This window comes from Chlorocebus sabaeus, chromosome 1, assembly GCF_047675955.1.
Source record: "Chlorocebus sabaeus isolate Y175 chromosome 1, mChlSab1.0.hap1, whole genome shotgun sequence".
NCBI classification, from domain to species: Eukaryota; Metazoa; Chordata; class Mammalia; order Primates; family Cercopithecidae; genus Chlorocebus; species Chlorocebus sabaeus.
In genome coordinates, this window is record NC_132904.1 from 51925216 (window position 1) to 51949069 (window position 23854).

A 23854-nucleotide genomic window follows, 5' to 3' on the forward strand; every position below is an offset into this window, starting at 1 on the left:
CCAGCAATGGAAGGTATGATTTTCCACAGGGGGTCTCAGTTCAGGAATGATTTAGACTGGCACATGCAGGGAAGGCTGGGAGTACAGTACAGGCCAAGGCCTGGAGTGCTGCATTCTAGCTTCTGTGCATGGATTAAGGACCTCAGACTGGGACTTTGGAAGTGCAGCTTGGGCACAGGTTATGGGGGCTAAAAAGGCAGTATAGATTGTATTCTGTAGGAAATAGATACCCCTTGAAAGTTTAGGTGCCAAGGAAGTGATATGATTAGCCCTGTGCTTCAGACAGAAATGTCTTCAGCAGGATGCAGTGGCCACTGGAGAGGAGAAACTGGCTGCTGCAGCGTTTGATCACTGCAGTGGTCTGAACGTGCCCCCACTAAATTCATGCATTGGAAACTTAATCCCCAGTGCAAGAGTGTTAGGAGGTGAGGCCTTTTGGGATGGGTTTAGGTGTTGAGCCTCTGCTCTTGCATATGGGTTAATGCTGCTATAAGTAGGCCTTTCAGAAGTAAGCTGGCTCTCTTTGGCCCTTCATCTACCTTCTACCAGATGCTGCAGACTTGCTCTTGGACTTCCCAGCCTCTAGAAATGTGAGAAATGAATTTCTGTTCTTTATAAATTACCCCAGGCTGTGACATTCTGTTGTAGCAGCACAAAACAGACCAAAGACAGCCACAGAGTAATAGCTGCCTTCCCTCAAATATCTACCAACCCCCTGCTCCGCATCAGGCACAATGCTCAGAGCTGGGGATAGAACAAGCAAAATCTGAGCCAGGACCTGCTCTCGTGAGCTTACAATTAAGCGAGGAACACAACACACAGAGCTAAGCACCAGGGAGAGAGGTACGGGGGGACATGAGCACAAATGGTGAGAAGTGGGCTCCCAGGGTCAGAGGCGCCTCTAATGATGATGCAACTCAGATCCCAAGAAAGAAGACGAGGCTTAGGCAAGAGAAGCATTCCATAAGAGAGAAGAGGGTGTTCAAAGGGCACACAGCCAGAAAGAAGGACTAAAGAGAAAGCAAGAGACAGAGGATGGCAGGAGAGCTGGAGAGGTGGGAGGGCTAGGGTCTAATATCCTGAGACCAAAGGACACAGTGAGCAGACAGTCCCGGAACAGTGACAGGGCACAACCAGCTCTGCTTTCCAAAAAGACACCTCTGACCACAGCTCGAAGATGACTCCAGAAGAGAGCAGAGAGGATGTATACATATACTAGGAGGCCATTATAGCAGTCCAAGCGAGAGATGATAAATGTGGGCTGCTGTAGCAGAGGTGCGTGGATCTGACACTCAAAGGAGATTTTATATTTTGTGAGGTTTGGCACTTTTTTTTTTTTTTTTTTTTTTTTTAAAGACAAGGTCTGGCTCTGTCACCTAGGCTGGAATGCAGTGGTGTGAGGCTCACTGCAACCTCTGCCTCCCAGGTTCAATGGATTCTCCTGCCTCAGCCTCCCGAGTAGCTGAGATTACAGGCATGTGCCACCACGCCCAACTAACTTCTGTATTTCTAGTAGTGACAGGGTTTTGCCTTGGTGCCCAGGCTGGTCTCAAACTCCTGGCCTCAAGTGATCTGCCCACCTCAGCCACTCTAAGTGCTGAGATTACAGGTGTGAGGCACCGTATCGCACCAGATTTGGCAGATTCTGACTGGCTAATTTTTATACCTTGACAGGCACTAACCCCTAAGACCTGAGTCATCATATACTTAAAAATAAGTATCCACATTTAAATTTCCTTTTTGAATTGGTTATTAGGAAAATGTCCATCTCCTTAGGCAAAACTTCCTACTTTCTGTCTACAAATAAAGAGAACCATGTACTCCACATTCCCCTTTTCACCTTATGTGCCAAGAAATTCAAAGCTAAATTCAGAGTTCAACTACAGTAATTAACTTGCCTCAGGTGCTTCTAATAGCTACTAACAGTCAAGGTACAGCTCCTTTTACTGGTTTCCAACCTGCTTTAACTTGTACTTATCCGGTTTTACGTTACCCATAAATGTAGTGAGCTTTCTCACATTCTGCTTTTTGTATTTTATGGGATATAAATCATAAATAAATAAAAATACCCAGGTGTGCATTTTTCTCACATTCAAAGGTTTAACATTTGGCTCCACAAAACAGCAGCTCAGCAAGAAATCATGCATGTCTTTCCCTAACTGAGATCAGCATCTGAACTCCCAAGGCTGAAGGGGCCCCTGGGTCTAACTGAGCTCCAGCCTCCAGGGAAGAAGGGCTACCATACACCTCAGGCACACAGGGGCTCTGAACACTGGAATTCCCATCGAGCTTTCAACATGGCGGTGTTACCTTTAAGAACTGCCACTGCCTTGCTTTGCTACCACCTCAGAATACTTTGCTGTGAAAAGCAGCTCAGGTGCTTTATGGTGGCAGGATTAACGCTGTTACTATTATGATGGAGCTTGTGCCAAAACGTTCCAGATTTTTTTTTTTTTTTTTTTTTTTTTTGAGATGGAGTTCTGCTCTTGTTGCACAGGCTGGAGTGCAGTGGCACGATCTCGGCTCACTGCAACCACTGCCTCCTGGGTTCAAGCGACTCTCCTGCCTCAGCCTCCTGAGTAGCTAGGATTACAGGCAGGCACCACCATGCCCAGCTAATTTTTTGGTATTTTTAGTAGAGACAGGGTTTCTCCATGTTGGTCAGGCTGGTCTTGAACTCCCATCCTCAGGTGATCCGCCCACCTTGGCCTCCCAAAGTGCTGGGATTACAGGCGTAAGCCACCGGCCTGGCCCAGCATTTTCTTAAAAAGTAAAAACATGCATATGGTAAAGAGGGGGGAAAAATAAAACTGTAAAATGGGCATGAACCCAAAAATTTGCCAACCTCCCTAAGGGTAACCAGCGTTATCCCTTTCTCAAGTATCCTTTCAGAGACATTCAGCACTTAGGCATTCAAGCATTCCAATTCTTCCTTTATCACACAAATAGTAGCACATTATATTAACTTTTCTAAAACCTGACATTAAACATATATATCTAGGCATCTTAGAACTCATATAGTACTAATATGAAATTTCAGTATTATAAAGTACAGCCATTTAAAATAATGAACAGCCACTTTCCAGTGGCTGCGCATACTGTTCTATGGCACAGATACACCATAATTTAATACACGCTCTACTGATGAATATCTGCGATGCTTCCCGATGATGCTGCAGTAAGTTTATGTTGAGCAGAAAAGGTGTATTCAAAATTATTTTTCTTTCTTTCAACTTTAAATTCCCAGCTTTGAAAAAGCGTCTTCATGTGCTATAAATACACTGTGAGCTAATGTACTAGTTGATTTTGATTAATTAAGTTGTTCTGAAAAACTAGTAAATAATCAAATGTAGTCTAGCAAGCTGGGTGTGGTAGAACACCTGTAGTCCCAATTATTCGGGAGGCTGAGGCAGGAGGCTTGCTTAAGCCCAGGAGTTTGAGACCAACCTAGGCAACATAGCAAGACCCTATCTCTAAGCAGGGGGGAAAGCAGTCTAGTGGTTTTGGTGTACAGAGTGGACTACAGAAGGGAACACAGTGAAATAAGCAATTGTGTGTGGGGGACGGGGGGTCACTGGGAGAGTAAATCGATTTTTAAAAACTGTCAACCTTAAAACATACAAAATAATCTGTCAATATATATAATTTTAAAATGTTAACTAAGTTGAGAATGGTATTATTCACCATGATGTTAGTAAAACCGCTGAATACGTTCACAACTGTTACGGTTCTGTCTGTGTGAGGTTCCACGCTTAAGTAATGCTGGTGAAGGCTGCTGTCCCACAGCAGCGGCACACCTAGCAGATCTGCCACATTTTTAAGACTGCCTACCTTTATTTGACAAATGATTTTCAATAATAACCAGCACTCTACTTCAGCTATTTAAAATTTTAAACATAAAAATTCCAAAAGCAGAAACAGAGACTGAGGGAATGGAAAAAAAAGTTCTGTTTCCTCATCTTCATAATCATTCTACTATTGTTGCTCATTGACGAATCTGTTTAACTACTGGAACAAGTAGCACCATGGGGACTGTGGACTCAGACTGCACCCGAAATGAGTACAAGGCTGGGTCCGCATGTGTTACTAAAGGAGAATTAATATAATGGATAATGTGCATGGTAATTTGAAGCATATAGATGTTTTATATATAAAATAAAAATTCACCATAATATATGTTGTATACGTACATATATAAAAAATAAAAATTCAGCTGGGTACCGTGGTTCACACCTATAATCCCAGCACTTTCAGAGGTTGAGGCAGTAGGATCGCTTGAGCCCAGTTCAAGACCAGCCTGGGCAACATAGGGAGATGTCATCTCTACAAATAATTTTTTTTTTAATTAGTCGGGCATGGTGGCATGTGCTGGTAGTCCCAGCTACCTGGGAGGCTACAAAAGGAAGCTTCCTAGAGCCCAGGGGTTTGAGGCTGCAGTGAACCACATGATTTGTCCCACCACACTCCAGCCCGGGCAACAGAACTAGATGCCATCTCAAAAAAAAATTAATTAAAAAAATTGAACACTAACTTCACCAATTATTTAGGACTCAGGCCAACAAAGGAGGTTTTGTCAGTTAATATGGTGATAATAAAAAGAAAACTGATTTTTTAGACGGTTTTGTCACTGTCGTAAATTCCTTACAGCCAAGCAACGTCCTTATTGTTTGCAGCTGGGGCAGACCATGCCTATCGCCTCACCATTGGTTTACTATTATCTCTTAGAACTCCCCAAACGACTTTAATATAGCTTTCATTTGGAATGGATGATCTGTAGTTATAATGAGAGAATTATTCAAAACAAAGTTATTAAAGAATACCCAACCTACCCTCAGAAACCATCCCAACAAATTACGTGTTTTAAAGTCATCAAAGTTACCATTTTTACATAAAATTAAAACATAACATACATTCAGAGAAGTAAACAAATTGGAAGTTTACAGCTCAATTAATTTTCATTAAGTGATCCAGCACCCAGATGAAGAAAGAGAAGTCCCTCTCTCCCCCAAATATCCTTCCTTCCAGGCACAATAATCCATACACCTTGCCAGTGTAACCATGATCCTGAAACATTACACATTAGTTTTGTCTGCTTTCTGAACTTTGAGCAAGTGGAACTAAACAGGGTTTACGCTTGTGTTTAGTTTGTTTACTCAGCATTTGATTTGTGAGATTCAACCACATTGTTGTATATAGTTCATTCATCCTCATTACTGCAGAATATTCCACTGAATGAAAAATGCCACAATCTATCCACCCTATTACTTAGGGACATCTGCAGGGCTTCCAAATGGACCTATTACGAAGAGTGCTACTATGAACGTTCTTGAATATGCTTTTGATGAACATACGGATGTGCTTCTATTGGGTGTTCCTAGGAGTACAATTGCTCAGTCATAGAGTCTATGTGCATTTTATCCTTCATTTAGGTAAGAGGTAAGGAGAAACAGTCTGAGTGAGGAAATTCTCTATTTAATTATTAGTGTAAATTTAAGAGATTAGATTTTAAAAGGCTTCCCAACTAACAGTAAATAACCAATTTGCCATTATAACTGCTTTGTAATTACCCTTGAACATAGAAAATAATTATGTAGCTATCCAACCATATCACAAATGCTCTTCAGGAATTTTCTAGGAGGAAGTAATGATGTAAAATATAATTATCTGTCAGCTGATAGTGTTATGGCTATTCCAGAAAGAAATGCAGTCACTGAACTCCCATGAAGCAAAGACTAATATCAAAGAATGTTAGCATTAAGTCAACAACAAAGGAGTCTGGGATTTGCAGAGTTCATTATCTACCCTACCGACACGTCCCCCTCCCAAATGAAAATCACTCCAGGTGGAAAGCAAGCCTATTTCATGTAGTTCTGAAAGCAAGAAAATGAGTTTAAAAAAATGTACCACTATCAGAGATACAGACTATTTCTGCCTAAGCAGCTTTTACCTAACCACAAGATATTTTCTAAAAGTAAATAAAAACAAAAATCCAAGAAGCAGTTGAAAACTAGTAAAACTTATCTTTCCAATAAATTCCAAAGTCAAACCATATCTCATCTTCTGGGCACAAGCTAGCCAAAAAGGCTGGTCACGGGCCAGGTTCTGCAGTGTTAAAAAACAACACTTAAAAATATGGCTGGGGAAGTCCAGGCAAATGAGTGCTTCTAAGAAATCTTCTTCCTGTTTGCTCTAGAAACAGAGACCCTAAACTCTAAGCTGAAACTTAGTTCAGAGGTCAACTCTCTCCTACTTCCAAAAGCAGAAATCCTTTCCACAGCATCCTGATCTGCACTGCCTTAAAGCTAAATACTGTCAGACACAGGAAAACCACTTCAATAACGCTGCTGGGCCAGGCACAGTGGCCACTTACGCCCAGGAGTTTGAGACCAGCCTGGGCAACATAGCAAGACCCCATCTCTATTTATAAATAATAATTTTTTTTCTATTTATAAATAATAATAATAATGTTGCTGGACAGTCTTAACTGTTAGATAATTCTTTTTTTCTGTTATATTAATTTTCTCTGCTACAAATTATCACAAATTTAGTGGCTTAAAACAAGACAAGCTAATTATTTTATATTCCTGTAGGTCAGAAATTTAATTCAGCTCTCAGTCAGCTAAGATCAAGGAACTAGAAGGGATGCAACTCCTTACTAGACAGAGGCTCTGAAGAGGGTTCTGTTTCCTTGCCTCTTCCAGCTTCTGAGACCACCCACATTCCTTGTCCAGGAGCCCCGTGCTCCATTTTCAAAGCCGGAAACACCAGCCGAATCCTTCTCACATGCCAACTGTCATCTCTCTGGATGTCTTCTTTCGTCTCCCTCTTCTGCTTTTAAGGGACCTTGGGACCACACTAGGCCCACTGAGATAATCCAAGATATTCTATCTGCTGATTAACAACTTTTAATTCCCCTTTGCCATGTAATGTACCATTATCCACAGATTCCATGGCTACTGATGAGGCATCTCTGGGGATCCATGATGCTGCCTATTACATCTGTTAAGTTGAAATGAGCTCCTCTGTAACTTCCATCCAGAACTTCAGGTACCACAGACCTAAGAACACTTCTGCAACAATTCTGCAGTTCTCTTTCCTATCCTCCTTAACTTCACCATTCCTCTCCTCCTCCTCCTCACCCACATAGTTCTTCAGGTTCTGTTTGCTTCCCAAGATTCAAGTTTTACATTTACTTTTTTAAACTCTGTCCAAAGTTCAGTCCTCCATTCATCCCATCCAGTCTGACACTGGTCCAGGCGTCTGTGAATGCTGCCTCTCATTTGTCATCTCATCTCAGACACTGGACTGACAGCACAGGCAGCAGAAGTGAGGGATTTGGCATCACTTTTTGGGTCTCGCTTTTCTCATCTTTAACCACAGGGAAGATGACCTGTTTCCAAAGGCCACGGTGGTAATATGAGGAGATAATGCATATGAAATTCATCTGCAATCTATAATGTACTATAAAAATTACAGTCATTAACAATACCTATAATCACTCCTGTTCACTTGTCAATTTGAAATATTGACCACGATAGAGATGAAGACAGAGCCTCAAGTCACATCTACAGATACCTTACCTCAACGAGACAAGAGTTTGTGATCAATAAACACAATAAAGACTGTCACCACGGAGCCAGTCTTGGCCCCAACCCACATTTGTCGGGTGTGTGGCACAGATGCAACACTGGCTTTTTCCAAACAGAAAAATTAGGACTTTTTCTGGTTTATGATGGGTCTTATGTATTGAGTACAACAGCTCAAACAGGTACAAAATTATCTTTCTCACAAAGGCATGATTAGACATGTTATAGAATTCTTTCTGGGAATAAAAAAAAGGCACCATTAACACATGTGTGTTCAGTGAATTAAAGACTTTAAGGTCTATTTGTGGGCAAGTCCTGAAAAACAACAAAAAGTCGAAGCAGAAGCAGGTTTCAACGATGGGCAGAGGAAGCGGACAGCAACAGAAAACAAAAATACACCCCATCAAAAGCTTCCAAATTCTTTCCCAAATCATCCTTCTCTTACACCCATTACTTCCACAACTGTAACAGTTTAAGTCCCCAGATAAGAGTCTGGATTGGTTTCTCCTCTATCACCTCTTACTCAGTAAGCCCATTTATTCATAGATCTGTTTTTTTTTTTTGAGACAGAGTCTCACTCTGCTATCTAGGCTGGAGTGCAGTGGCACAATGTCGGCTCACTGCAACCTCGACCTTCTGGGTTCAAGCGATTCTACTGCCTCAGCCTCCCAAGTAGCTGGGATTACAGATGCACGTCACCATACTAATTTTTGTATCTTTTAGTAGAGAATGGGTTTCACTATGTTGGCCAGGCTGGTCTCGAACTCCTGACATAAAGTGATCCACCTGCCTCGGCCTCCCAAAGTGCTGGGATTATAGGTGTGGGCCACCATGCCCAGTCATCCTGGAGCTGTTTGGTTTAATTTCATGTTTTTGTCTTTTGGGAGTAAATATGAAAAATGCAACACTCTCCAAAGAGCGACCCTTCCCATTTCAAGGGTAAGGAAGAATGAGGCCTCGCCCAAGTATGTGGGATCTGAAGTCCTTGGAGGCGGGTGTTAGGCCAAGGGACAGAGTGGATCCCTGCAACACCTCTGTCCTCTGGAGACCTGGTTGTGGGGGCAGAAGGATTAGGAAGTGAAGGCTGTTTCTGCCCAGTGAAGAATGGGAGTGAGCAGCTCACACGGCAGCAGCATTTGGCAAATGACAACAACTTTGTCACAAGCTTCACTGGGGAAAAGCCTGTTGGAACAAAGGCAAAGAGATAACCTCTAAGGCACGAGGCAGGGGCACAGGGTCAGGAGAAGGCTATGGACCTTCCTTTCCTATCCAGAGGGCTTGGAAGAGCTGCAGAGAATGACATGATTGCAAAAATGAAAACATCAAGAGGACTGTCCCCAACCAGAGACAGTCTAATAGGCACTGACGGTTGCAACAAGACGCTGGCATTTTAAAACACTACTTTGAACCTCTCCTCTTCATCCTCTCTGAGCAATGATCAAAGAACCAAGATTTCAAATTGTGAAGCAATTTTTTCCAATGGTAGCATCTGGCTCCTTGGCAGGCAGTGCTGGGAGCTGGGCCCTGTGACGGGCAGCCGTCCAGGCCTGCCACATGGTGAGGCTCGACCAGGCAGGGCACGCAGTGCGGCACTGCAGCTGCTCCCACAGGCACCAAAGGACAATCGCTCTGCACTGGGCCTGGAGCTGTGGGGCAAAAGTGCCCCTAGAGGCAGCACTGCCATGCAGGGGTCTGGAGAAAGCTGGCTGCTCTCAAAGCCTCCTCACCCTCTCATTTGCATGCATCTGCATCCTGGCTAAGACCCTTGAAGTCCATCCCACTGACATTCAGAGGCTTGGGGTGGGTAGGGAAGCTGGGCCAACTGTGAGACAGCTCCCCAGCAAGGAAGCCTGCATTTAGGGGGAGTGAAGGAGTTGCCCTCAGAAAAGAGAGTCTTTGAGTGTGTTCACTTCGGCCCTTATGCCCTGCCCAACCCAATGAAGAGACAGCAGCTGTAGCCTGCCTGCCACAGCTGTTTTAAATAACAATAATAGGAATAAACTCAGCCGCGGCTCTTCAAGTTACTTCCCGCTAATTATGGCATATATTTACATCTACAAAATAGAAGATTTTTAAAAACACCACCAAGGCCCCCTTTATTGTGCAGATTGGCACCCCTATTTGAATTTCATAAACATTTAGTACTTCAAAGAATCTTAAAAGCTTGCTCTAATTATGATATGCAGTGGTTGAAAGGCTGCCTGTCTGCACTGCAAATTCCTACAAATACCAGCATTCGGTTTTTCAAAAATTCAATTAATATCACCCACACAACTTCAGGTGACCGCCAGTGGCAACTTCACATAGTGGCGAGGATGAAAGAGTCGGGTCTCAGCTCCAACTACAAAGCAGCTACACGGGCCAGTTCTTTCCAATAGAGGCAAGTAATGAGTTCTGGGTGCCCAGCTGAGCTGGCCTGAAACCCTTCTCATTCATCAGGTGTGTGAACACTGGCCCAGACACCACCTTTCCCAGGAAACAGGACCTTTTTATGGTTTCAAGGTTTTGTGCATGAAAAGTTTTTCATAGAAAAACAATAACAACTCCAAACCAATGATACGTAAGTGAACTAACAAGTGCAGAGTTGCCAGATAAAATAGGGAACCCAGTTCACTCGCATCTCAAATGAACAGCTAATACTTTTTCAGTACATATGAACATATATGCCAAATACTCTATAAGACATGCACACCCAAAAAGTATTCACTGTTTACTTGAAATGCAAAGTTAACTGGGCAACCTGCTAAATCTGACAACTCTACTATCAAGAAACCTTTACTACGAAGAATAAAAACTGAGACTTACCATCAAATTTTCATTGCTGTAAAAGGCATCATATGTCCAAGATACTTTAGGTAGGGAAAATGAAGTTGCAGGAAACACTTGGAGCATAATCCTTTTTTAGTAAAAACAAGTGATGTATATGTGTATGTATAATGTTTGTAGAAACATATGCAAAAGTCTAAAAGGATGCGTTCCAAATTTTGGGATCTGGCTGACCACAGGCATGCATGCGTGCAAGGAGGATCTCACTTTTTATTCTATATTCCTTTCAACTGCTCAAACTATTCATAACAAACCTACATTACATTTTTAATTTAAAAAGTAAATTAAAATGGGGTAGACTTGGGGGTAGGAGGTACCGTGGATCTTCACCTGCACATGGAGAGGTGATCTCTCACACCACCAAGGGCCTAGGTTCAGTTTTATGCAACTGACTGAGATCCCTGAAGTGTCCAGTTAATTCAACCATGCCTTGCAAAACTGGGTCTGAAAATATGCAGCTACCCCGACTATGCCACATCAATTCTTTCCTTCTCAGGTTTTTCTTGAGGTGAAATGGCAACAGTGACAGCATGAATCAAGCTAATCGTGGCAGCAGCTCAGGTGGGATCGTGGCTTAGCATCTCAGTCTGTAGTCACAGAAGGGAGTGGAATTAAACGGCCCCAGAAGGAAGGGACAGACCCCTGACCTGGGCTTTCTTAGCAACCACAGAGCCGAAGGACCCAGGACAGAAAGTCTCGTAGGAATAGCTATTGGAATGAATTCCTCCATGAGGTCACGACAGCTCCCAATGCAAGAGATTATGCCCAGAAGCCCTGAAGATTTAAGAGTTGAAGGTTGAAAAAAAAGAAGGATCTGTGGTTTATCAGAAGAGGATGGGAGGAAAAGTAATGTAAGCTTTTGTGCTCATTTTCCAAGCTATCCTATCCATGATTTCATTCCTACCATGTTTTAGGCTTTCAGAGGATTCAGGTATGGTCTTTTGAAGTGAATCCCCCATGACCAGTGTTTCCACCCACATCTCTCCCTATTCTCCAAGTTCGGTAAGCCCCAGTGGCCATGGGGACCCCTCACCACCTCCCAGTAAGACTCCTTGTCTGTACATGAGTATTCACTGCCCTGAAAACTCCTTCTCACTCCCCTTGCATTGACCAAATTCTGTAAGATTCTGTTTAAATGCCATGTCTTTGTGAGCCCTTCCAGAATGTTCTCAGGCAAAAAGGGTTCCACCTCTGTGCTTCCACAGCAACTTCTGCCCACTTTCACTACAGCTCCTACCCCTCGGTGCTGTCGTTTACCTGCCCACATGTCTGCCATCCCTCACCAGACCCTGAGCCATGAAATCAGAACTTCTCAATCACATCTGCTTCCCAGTTTTCCAGAAGCAAAGTCGAGGTTGGCAAATGTTTGTTGAATGACTTTCTGGCAATGAAGTGGCCCAGAAAAGCTTTCGAGTGAGTCTCCTGAGGTCTCCTCCTCCTCCTACGAATTGCTTGCGGATGATTCTTCACAAACTCTCAGGTGGTAATGTGAGCTGGCAATGTGGCAGAGTGCCCTGTGCACAGCAATTTATTTAGGACCATTTACTGATTGAAATAAAATAACTTTCCAGGTAACTTAAAAAAAAAACCTTGAAAATCTATTATACACATTGCAGCACTGAACAAAGGCCACAGACAGGGTACACTCCCTTGGAAAGGCCTACAAAGAAGTTTGGCATCCAGGGCTCCGGAACCAGGAAGGAACAATCCTAAGCAGCAGTCAACACAGAAAAGTGCTCACAAGCTCCAGATATTTTTCTTATGAAAACAAACCAAAATGGGCAGATACACAAATGTATTGATTTCCCTATTCCTGTACTTACAATAGCAGGGCCTGCCTATCAAGAGATTTAAAAAAAAAGAAAAAGCTCATATAACTACAGTCTAGCCCCCAAGTACCTCTAAATATCATGATACTTCTCACTAATCTTTCTTCTACTTAAATCATTTCATAACTTAATATTGTTCAGTTAACTTTAAAACAACACATTTTGAGATGAGACAGAAGTAGAGAGAAATGGAAAACTTATTGAGCTGAAAGGCCCCTCCTTCCTGATAGCAGTTCAAAACATGTGGAAAGCAAACCATTTCATATTGTTAACTTCCTCTTCCATGAATAGCAACACGACGTTTGGTTCCAAATGACAGACTCAGGTCTACAATTCCAACCTAAACCATGCAGAATACAATTAGAAACAGGCTGAGACTCCAATGGGGGCAGGGTCTGTTTTGCCGGGTTACTGTTTCTTCTCTTTAAATAAAACCTGGTTTTATGCAGAGTGACTGTCATTTTGTTGAACAAACGTGATTTCATTTCTACCAAGACAAAAGAATCTCCTGAAGGCTGTCCTCTTTCCAGGTAACTTGCTTCCCCTTTTTTTGTTTTATAAAATATTCTCACATCTGCTATCGTTAGTAAAAGTAGGCTTGCTTTTTCTTCCTTTAAAAATAATAGGTTAAGAAAGTAAATTGGCCAGGCACGGTGGTTCATGCCTATAATCCCAGCACTTTGGGAGGCCAAGGCAGGTGGATTACCTGAGGTCAGGAGTTCGAGACCAGCCTGGCCAACATGGCAAAACCCCATCTCTACCAAAAATACAAAAATTAGCTGGGTGCAGTGGCAGGCGCCTGTAATCCCAGTTACTCAGGAGGCTGAGGCAGGACAATCACTTGAACCCAAGAGGCAGAGATTGCAGTGAGCTGAGATTGCACCACTGCACTCCAGCCTGGGGGACAGAGCGAGACTCCATCTCAAAAAAAAAAAAAAAAAAAAGAAGGAAAGTAAATTAAGTAACTATGCAGACAGTATTGTCTACACTGAATGATCATAATTCCAAGAATTTTAAAATACAAAACATTTTTAAATAAGTATAGGGTAACATCATATATCCTGGTTTCTAGATATGACTAATTTGATAATGATTAGAGAGAAAGAATTATATTAAATGTGTATTTAAAAATTTGTTATAACCTGGCAACATGATACAAATCCTTAAGATTTCACTTTTATATTGCTTTCTTCTTTATTATTCCAATCAAAGTTTAAGACTAAGCCTTTATCGTACTAATTATTATTATGAATAGTTTTGGGTTGTAATGTTTATGAATAGAATGTTAAAAGCATATAGCTTTCTTTAGACCAGTGTTTCCAATCTTGGCGCCCTTGAGCATTAGGACAGGGAATAGAGTTCTGAGGCCCCTCCAAAGGTATTAGTCTCAACTGCATGTCTTACTTGGCAAAAACCATAATTTTATTTCCTTAAGTAAACTTCATGTAGCTGGAAATTAACTGCTTTTGACAGTCAGCTGTGAGCTACACTTGGGTTTTTGGCCTTCAGGATGCATGACGGAATCATACGTCCTCTAGTTCTGGGAATTCAATCTATGATCAATTCCCAAGGCTGTTGACATTTTCTTACATTAATTGCACTGTCTGCCACGTCACTGGCAATCCATCTGCCTGAATCTCAGTGCTGCAATGAAGCACAGCTTCACCCACTTGGGGGTGGACAGCCTTCTTTCCTAGAGCCTACACAGCACCTGATCATGTTTTGTAAGGAAAAAAGAAGTATGATTATCTGCCAGTGACAAGTGTTTGCCTCACGTATAACAAAGCTGGTTCCAAAACTCCTCTTGAACCATCATAACAATTTCAATGCCACATCAATGTGTAATTTTCTGAGATGGTTTAATTAGGGATTTAAATTTAAGCTAAAATTGAACTGCTATGGTACTATAAAGTGCAAATAACTCAACTAAGGTGTCCATGGAATGGCAAGATGTCTTCTACGCTGGCCAGGGTCAGGTGATAATAACCAATCACAACCTATTCCTCTGCCTAGGGGTGGAGAAGATGCTTTTTTTGTTTATTTGTTTAATTCTACTTCAATTTCTGGGATACACGTGCAGAATGTGCTGGTTTGTTACATAGGAATACGTGTGCCATGGTGGTTTGTGGCACCTACTGACCTGTCCGCTAAGTTCCCTCCGCTCACCCACTACCCCGCAATAGGCCCTGGTGTGTGTTGTTCCCCTCCCTGTGTCCCCATGTTCTCACTGTTCAACTCCCACTTATGAGTAAGAACATGTCACTGGTGTTTGGTTTTCTGTTCCTGTATTAGTTTGCTGAGGATGATCGCTTCCAGCTTCATCCATGTCCCTGCAAAGGACATGATCTCATTCCTCCCTATGGCTGCAGAGTATTCAATAATAGACTGGATATAAAGAAAATGTGGCAAAGTGCTTTGGACATCAACTGACAGAAGCATCCCAACTTTAGAACTGTTGAAATGGGAACAAGTCCATGTCTTAGAATTGAAGAAATATGGTGCTTCAACCTTAATAGTAATAATTGCTTCTACAGAGGATGAGGAAGAATCAAAGACTTTTGAATAAGAAGAAAAAATGAAAGCAGATGTAGAGGAACTCAAATAACAAGTGACAATAGAAGATTGCTTTTTGTTTTGTTTTAAATTCCGCCAGTCAAGGCTGATGAAGATGCCTGGTCTACTCATGCATGGCCTGAGAGAGTAACTGCTACAACTATTTTAGAAAGCAACATGGTTATTTACACACATAACCATGTGTGTAAATCACACCACTGCACTTCAGCCTGGGCAGCAGCACAACACTGTCTCAAAAAAAAAAGATAATTTGAAGTATAATGACATATGGCTAACATGATATTTCATAAAGAATAAAAGTGGAGTGTCAGATTGCACGTATTCCTTGATCAAAACTACATAAACATGCATCACATTAGGTTATATTCATGATGCATTTAGGACTGAATTAAAAATTATATATTCCCAACTGTCTAGAATGTTATACCTTCATAATCATAATATAAAAACAATGCTGCTTTCTCCTTCTAATGGTAGTTGCAGGATCTCACTGACTTGTCTAGTAAGACTTAGACTTGAACTTGAATTTCCTGGTAATGGTAGTTGATTCACCTTATGTTTTGTATTCTTTTACATGACGGTCAGTCAGGTGCGGCCACAGGACAAAGGAGGAGTTCAGAAAAAAAGTTTACTACACTCAAAGGTCCCCAAGACAGGAAACATGGCAGGCTATGAAGGGCCACATGGAAAGATACTGGGGTGGTCAGGAGGCAGAAAACAAGAGGCTAGCTTAGACCAGAGCCTTTCCTGGGCTTTCCATGGACATGGCAGGGGAAACAGTGACCAATTAAGGACTGACTAGTTTGAATAACTCCAGCTGGCTCTAAGCTGCAGAGGTGGTCCCTAGCTGTCTGGTACCATTCCAGGGAATGATTAGGGCAGAGGAACACTGCATCTTGGGGTTGGACCAGATAGAGGAGGTCTGGTTCTGGACTGGTTCATGTGCATATGAAAAGCAGGCTCCTGGACTATCCTGTTGGACAGAATCATTTTCCTACTCTAAGAATTGGCTAGACCCAGAAGGGCCAGTCTTTTCCCAGCAAGAAAGGCTTTTTAAAAAAAATCAGAACATAGTAATATACAGAATACGTATATGAAAATACACCTTAGCTCCCATGTAAACATACACCAGAGCATCCCATAATGACAGGACTTCAGAGAGAAACTACCAAGGCTGCTATCCTTCAGCAATTACCATTGGCTTCCATTTAAGTGAAGTTGTGTTGGGATGATTTCTAGTGACAGAACTGTGCTCCCTGAAGAGGCCATGCGCAGGTTTACAGAAAGAGCATGGTTTCTGGACTCTAGCAGATCTGGCATTTACTAGCAATACAATGCCACAGAAGTCACTTTACCTTTGTATGATTCGGTTTCTTCATGTGTAAAGTGGGACTCATCACATGTTCTCCTAAGGATTAAATAATATCAAGTATGTGCTTAGCCCTGGCACAGTGCTTGGCTTAAAGAAGGTACCAGTTAAGCGTCAGGTTCAGGTAGTGCTGAAAAAGAGAGGAACCTCTTCCCTTCCCTTCCATTCCTGCAAAATCACCTTTTCTCTCTTTGTAATTAAGTATGTTGTAGAATTAAAACACATAGGAGTAAATAAAAAGAAGGCAAAAGAAATAGAAAGAAATGAATAAGAAGCTGTCATGAAAAGGAAAACAATAAAACTAGAAAAGGCAAAATGCAGAGTCTGTAACACTCAGTAAAAAGAATCCCATTACTCTCTTGACTGAAAAATTGTTAAAACACCAACTATTCCCTACTGCTGCCACAACTAAATTCTGATTCCTTCTCTTTCCAAATTTTTCTACCCACCTATCTTTCCATTACCAGTGAAGACTCAGCTGCAACACACCTCAATGCACCTGAAACATACGTTACACACATCCTGTCTCAGTGCCTTTGCTTACCAGCCCATCTAAGATGTCCCCTGTAATCTGTACCCCAATACTCGCAGACATAATGGCTGAAGGAGAGGAACCCCTAAGATCTTACTGGTGAGAATATAAAATGGTACAACCACATAAAAAAGAAGTTTAGCAGTATCTTAAAATGTTAAACATAGAGTCACCATAGGACCCAGCAATTCCACTCCTAGGTAGCTCCCCAAGAAAGATGAAACAGTATGTCCACACAGAATTGTCTACAAAGACTCCATAGCAATTATTCATAATAGCCTGAAGTGGAAATGATCCACATGCCTATCAACCAGTGAATGAACAAAGCAAAATGTGATGGGATACATCTGATGGGACACTAATTCTACAATAAAAAGGATGCACCTCAAACACAACACTAGTAAAATAAGCCAGCTGCGAAAGATAATACACTGAATGATTTCATTCATATGAAATGTCTAGAAAAGACAAACCGATCTAGACAAAAAGTGGATCCATAGTTACCTGGGGCTGGGGGTGGAAATAAGAACTGACTACAAATGGGCACAGGAGATCCTTGTGGGATGACAGACAAATTCCAACACTGGATTTTAGTATGATTACACAACTCTGCAAATTTTTCTAAAAATCACTAAATTGTACTTTCTCTTTTTTTTTTTTCCGAGAAGGAGTCTCACTCTGTCGCCCAGGCTGGAGTGCAATGGCGCGATCTTGGCTCACTACAAGCTCCGCCTCCCAGGTTCACACCATTCTCTTGCCTCAGCCTCCCGAGTAGCTGGGACTACAGGCGCCCGCCGCCACACCCAGGGAATTTTTTGTATTTTTAGTAGAGATAGGGTTTAACCATGCTAGCCAGGATGGTCTTGATCTCCTGACCTCATGATCTGCCTGCCTCGGCCTCCCAAAGTGCTGAGATTACAGGTGTGAGCCACCGTGCCCAGCCTAAACTGTACATTTAACATGAGTGATTTTTATAGTATGTAAATTATATCTCAATAAGGCTCTTAAAAAAGATCTTAACAGATAAACAGCCATTCACAGGGGCTTTTAAGGGGTCCCACACCATGAAGGCATGGACAATGTAAAGCTTACACGGTAGAGGGGTGCTCATGCTGGCATCCTTGACTCTGTTACTCATTTATGCTTTGGGGCCTGGGATGCCAGTAGAGTCTTCCACCCTAAAATAAGTGGAGTGACTGCTACTTGGCTCATCGCCATCCCATTTGCCTCAAAGTGTCAACTGGCAGAGCTGAAGTGCCTGCATCTGGGGCTTAAGTGCAGGTACTTTAGGTAACACATAGTATTTTTCCATAGCAAACCCCTCACATGGTCTAGCCTGACCAAGCCCAGGTTGGACATAGCAGACATTCTGAAAACCGAATTCAGGAACAATCAAATGAACAAGTAAGAGTCAGGCTGATACTGACAGCCTAGAGACTTTAGGCCATTTGAAAAAGAGAGAAGAAAAGGACTGGGTATAGAGCCTCTGTTGTAACAAAAATAAGCACATCTGCTAAGCATACTGCTAAAAGATATTTTGAAGGGGGTGTGAAACGTACTTCAGAAACACCCACTGGAAGCACCTACTGATATCCAATGATAGATATTCTAAACGTAATTCATTCTTACTGAGTCATTAGAGGAAGCCAACGACATTTCAAATTGCAAACCAAATTTAAATTGCCTTCCCTCCTTCATTTTAACATAGTTATGACTGAATTTCTTTATAAAGGTTAAGTATTCCTAACAACTGTACTGAAGGAGTGATGTTTTCTATCACATTCATGGAAGTTCTCCATTTTAATTCTGCAAATCTTAATAAACAAGTATCTGATCTCAGAGTAATTGTTTCTAAATTTGCACATCTCCCATCAGCTACCATACTGTAAACATCTGCAATCTAGACTTCATTATTTGAGGATTTACGACTGAAGGGCTCCACCATGGAAAATATTTATTAAAATCATCCACTGGGTAAAATAAGGGCAATTTTGGAGGCAAAACCAAAAAACACTTTCTAAGCACTCTCTATACTACTTTACATTCAAACAATATGCTAATTATCAGAAATCTTACTTAAAAACAGTTTAATTTGAAATTACTGAAAATGGTTTCTTTTCATAACATTCTATAATTTCTAATTAGCTTTCATTCACATGGATAAACAACCTCTTTTTATACCCTTTAAAATAGTGGCTCTCAAACGTTTTGATCACAGGACCCCCTTAAACTCATAAATAAATTATTGATGAACCAGACAGCCTGACCTTGACCCAAAGTAAATTCCTAGGAGTCGTCTTTCCTGGGTTTTGAATTTGCCGTAACAGGCGTAAACATTCTAGCAGCAGTTTGGTGATCACGTATGATACTGCAAACAGGACCAAAAAAATTATTGAGGACCTCAAAGACCTTTGCTTACTGTAGGTTACATCTATATTTTCTTTATTGGAAATTAAAACTGAGAAAATTTTAAAATATTACTTCATTTTAAGAAATAATAAGCTAACAGACCAGCGCAGTTGCTCACGCCTGTAATTCCCAGCACTTTGGGAGGCCGAGACAGGTGGATCACCTGAGGTCAGGAGTTCGAGACCAGCCTCGCCAACATGTTGAAACCCCGTCTCTATGAAAAATACAAAAATTAGCTGGGCATGTAATCCCAGCTACTTGGGAGGCTGAGGCAAGAGAATCATTTGAACCCGGGAGGTGGAGGTTGCAGTGAGCTGAGATTGCGCCATTGCACTCCAGCCTAGGGGACAAGAGTGAGACTTCATCTCAAACAAAAAAAATAATAAGCTAATTACATGTTGATATACATTTTAAAAAAAATTTAACATGCCTGTATTTTTAAAAAATTAATGAGACAGGTAGTTCTGCTTTACATTATGTGACAGACTCCTCAGATAATACTGGTCATTTTCCTTTGATACTACATCAAAAGTCAACAAGCAGTAGTAGTTTCTTAATGGTAGGCTGGAATGTGGAATCTGAAACCATCTCAATGAATTTTTCCAACTCTGTTACATTTAAATCCATTGCTCTAACACTGTATCAAATTACATTTGTCAATATCATGGTGGATCTTATCAGAAAAGTATTTAAGTATTGAGAAGTTCACTAAGGTAGACACAAATTTCCCAATATTCTAATTTTCATTTCAAAGCCCAAATTTTATGCCGGGCGCGGTGGCTCAAGCCTGTAATCCCAGCACTTTGGGAGGCCAAGACGGGCGGATCACGAGGTCAGGAGATCGAGACCATCCTGGCTAACATGGTGAAACCCCGTTTCTACTACAAAATACAAAAAACTAGCCAGGCAAGGTGGCAGGCGCCTGTAGTCCCAACTACTCGGGAGGCTGAGGCAGGAGAATGGCGTAAACCCGGGAGGCGGGGCTTGCAGTGAGCTGAGATCCAGCCACTGCACTCCAGCCTGGGAGACAGAGCAAGACTCCTTCTCAAAAAAAAAAGAAAGCCCAAATTTTATCTTTAGCAACAAATAATGTCATTTGTTTTCCTTGATGTGATAGACTCATGTGTTCATTTTCAATATGTACTCTAGGTTGTAATAAAATTCATGAAGGACTTTTGTTTTCAACTGCATGAATTTTAGCAGCAGAGCCACTACTCTGATTCATACTAAAGCAGTTCTATCCCACTGCTTTTGTACCATCAGTGTGAATATAAGCAGAATGCAAAAGGCAAATCATGTCTTGGTATTACAACAAAAATAGTTTTGACCTTGTCAACCCATTAAAATGATATCGAGGAACTCCCTAGGGGTTCACAGGCCACATTTTGAAAGCTACTCTGTTACCATATAACTGATCTCCAACCACCAGCCAAATTACTAGAAGGCAGCCACCAATTCAGAAAAGGAAAATGTGACTGTGATCGATTTTTCAGGTTGTCCATGTGTATTACTGACCCAACATCCATTATTATAAGTAGAAGGCTACATCTACTACCCAAATTTATTTTTTTGGAACAGGGTCTTGCTCTGTTACTTACGCGGGAGTGCAGGGGCACAATCATAGCTCAGTGCAGCCTCGACTTCCTGGGCTCAAGCTACCCTCCCACCTCAGCCTCCTGAGTAGCTCAGACTACAGTTGTGCACCACCACATCTGGCTAATTTTGTATTTTCCATAGACAGGGTTTCGCTATTTCGCGCAGGCTGGTCTCAAATTCTTGAGCTCATGTAATACCCCTGCCTCAGCCTCCCAAAGTGCTGGGATTACAGGCGTGAGCTACTGTGCCTGGCCTACTAACCAAATTTCAATATGGAAGCACAAAATGATAAAAGATACAAAACAAGCTAATTTAATATGCAAATTTCCTTCCAAGGAACCTAAAACATAAATTTTTCTTTAATTCATCCATTTGTTCTCACATCTGTTGGGCTTTTTTGTGTAGGGTTCTTGCTTGGTATAGAGATACGAAGAGGCTTAGGTTGACAGATCCTGTGGTCAGGGTCCACAAGGGATTAAGCAACAAGGAAAGAGAGCAGAGACACTGAAGTCACACAGATCTGATGTCAAGCTCCAGGTACCCAACCCACAAGCCTGTCTCTGGTGATCTATGAGCCTTTTTTCCTAGGTGGAGCTGAGGCAAATTCCACCTAAACCTTGGAGGATGAAATGAAATGCACGTAAAGCATTCAGCACAGCTCCTAGCACAAAGCAAGCATATAAATGGAAGCCACTATATGAATAAGGCCCCCTGTGGCGGAGTCCAGAGGAAGGGGGACACATCCAAACAATCATGACACAGCATGGGAAGTGATGACCAAATGCAATGGGAGTAGAAGAGAAATCAATGGTCTGCTTACATGGGGAAGGTTCTATTATAGTGGAGCTATCGTCTCATGGAAGAGGAGCTGGCCCAGTGGTACAAGCAGAAAGGAGCAGAAAGTCCATCTAGACAAACAGAAGGCGGAGCATAGACTGGGCAGGTGGGGCAGCAGGGGTTTGGCAGGATACAAGAGGAAGCTACCCTGGAACCAAGTGGCTAAGGGCCTTTAATGCCATGCTAAGGAGCACAAACATTTACAATAGTTTAAAAAAAAATGTGTGTAAAGGTTGAGGAATCATAAACTCGAGTGCTAGCAGGTTATCTGGTCTACCGGTGCGCCTAATGCCTCAGCGCACACACATTATCCTTACGCCCATTCTGACCCATTAGCATTCCCCTGGCCCAAGCCTCACTAGTGCCGAAGGAGTGGCAAAGCTCCTCTCAGAGGCTCTGGAACATCGGCAGAGCTGCAGCAGCCAGGGGAATTTGCCTATCATTTTAAAGCACAAATAAAGTATACACTGGGCAAAGCAATTCTATTTCCTCTCTGATGCTTACAAAATCTTGAAGCGTGTAACTTTACCTTCATCCCAGCTCCGGGTCCTGCACACCAATGGAATGTATAGATTGCTCTGATTAATGGAGAAGAAACAGAAAGAGGGTGTAGTGCCTCACATTTTCAATTATTACTCCAGCCATCTGTGAGTAAGTGAAGTCCAAAGAGGCTGCTTGTCCCTCCTGCCCTTTGGCAGGGACAGAGAATGTCACCCAGGTGTGCCATGTGGATGCACAAGGCTGGCATGAGGACCATTCACAGGTGTGAATCCATGCTCCCTTGGCAATTGTGCAGAAGCACATGAAGGTGCACTCAGTGTAAATCCACAGCCAGCTGTGCTGCACTGTGCTCACTTAAGAGATGTGACCATTCAGACAAAAACCACGGAAATCACAGCAATGTCTTACTCACCCAGAATTTTACGAGGAAGAAGGCATTTTGAGGGCCCTTTCCAAACAGTTCCTTTAAACCACCTTTCTTTTCAGGAAATTTGTCATAAATCTGACGAATGTCCACTGATTCAAGCAACGGGTCACTGTAAGAATGGTTGGCATGCCCAATGTGCACGAAGAGGTGTTTGTTGTACTGTAAGAAACCAAAAGAAACATTCCCATTACAAACTCTTTGATCAACCTGGGACTCATCCATCTTGAACTGGATAAAGAGCAGTAGTACCAAAATTCTGGAATTAGGCTTTCGAGCCTAGGATCAATGCTTCTGAAATGATGAGCATGTTTAGAAAAGCGATTATAGCTTAGGATGGAGACAATCATTGTTTTTTACTGACAAGGACATGTATTTCCCGAAATACCTAAAAAAGGCTTTTTTTTGCAGACACATTAATTACAACAGCTTAAGTTACCCAGCTACCAAACCAAGCAACAATTATATTACCCAATTTCACCTGACAAAACTGAAAATGACAGTGATACTCTTTGGAGTCCAATAAGAAATCTGTGTGCAGTTAGCTCATGTCATAACCCAGAATGCACTTCTTGTCTCAGCTCTCCTGGAACAGCGTGGATAGAGTGATCTTAGCAATGGTACCCACTTCCTTCTTCCAGTAGGAGTAAGAGTGCTGAGCCTCTTTGTCACCAGTCCCCTTAGTAACCAATCCAAAACTTCTGCATAAGGGCTGCTCAATATGTCACTGTCAGTGCAAAGTTAGGATGGGGGTATAGATCACAGAGAAAATCTACAAGGCCATACATGGCTGATGAAAAAGAACATAGGTCACTCATTCATGACAAAACAAACAAAAACCTCTAAACCACGTTAAGTCATTTCACTCACAAAGTGAACCCTTTTCTTCCCCTTGCTTTGGGATAAGACATGGTAACTGGACCACAAAGGAGTGTGTCCAAACCAATGGGTCTCAACCCAGGCTACATCAGAATAACCAAGGAGCATTTAAACATCACAAAGGCCTGAGCACAATCTAGATTAAACTGGAATGAGTGAGAATGAGGTCAAACATCAGTAATTTTTAAAGCTTCTTCAGCGAATTCCAATATATAGCCAAATTTGAGAACCACTGGTCTAGACGCTATACTCCAGAGACCCTTCAGGCATGCCTCTCCCACTGCATAGGCAGTAACACCAACATAATGTGACACAGACCAAGAAACCTGGGGATGCAGGGGCTCCATGGGCCTCAGAACCAAACAGATTTCAATGAGAAACTCCATCTGCCTTCTTTATCTAGCAGTCCAGGTCTGCTCACATTCCAAGTTAAACTGGCAATTCTCCAACTACTATACTGAGTACTAATCTATTCCACAGGAGGTCCCAAGT

General features: G+C 42.1%; 1 protein-coding gene and 1 non-coding gene across 9 annotated transcripts in view; one reads left to right on the plus strand and one right to left on the minus strand.

The window, feature by feature from the left end:
- Positions 1 to 23854, minus strand: part of TEAD1 (TEA domain transcription factor 1) — a 272153-nt gene that overhangs the window by 19490 nt on the left and 228809 nt on the right. For all 8 annotated transcript variants that reach the window (XM_008006492.3, XM_073018192.1, XM_008006509.3 and 5 more), the window contains one exon: positions 22472 to 22645. In XM_008006492.3, the coding sequence (XP_008004683.1) occupies positions 22472 to 22645 (174 nt within the window). The remainder of the gene's footprint in view (positions 1 to 22471; positions 22646 to 23854) is intronic.
- Positions 18925 to 19096, plus strand: LOC119624626 (small Cajal body-specific RNA 16). The gene has a single exon (XR_005240782.2).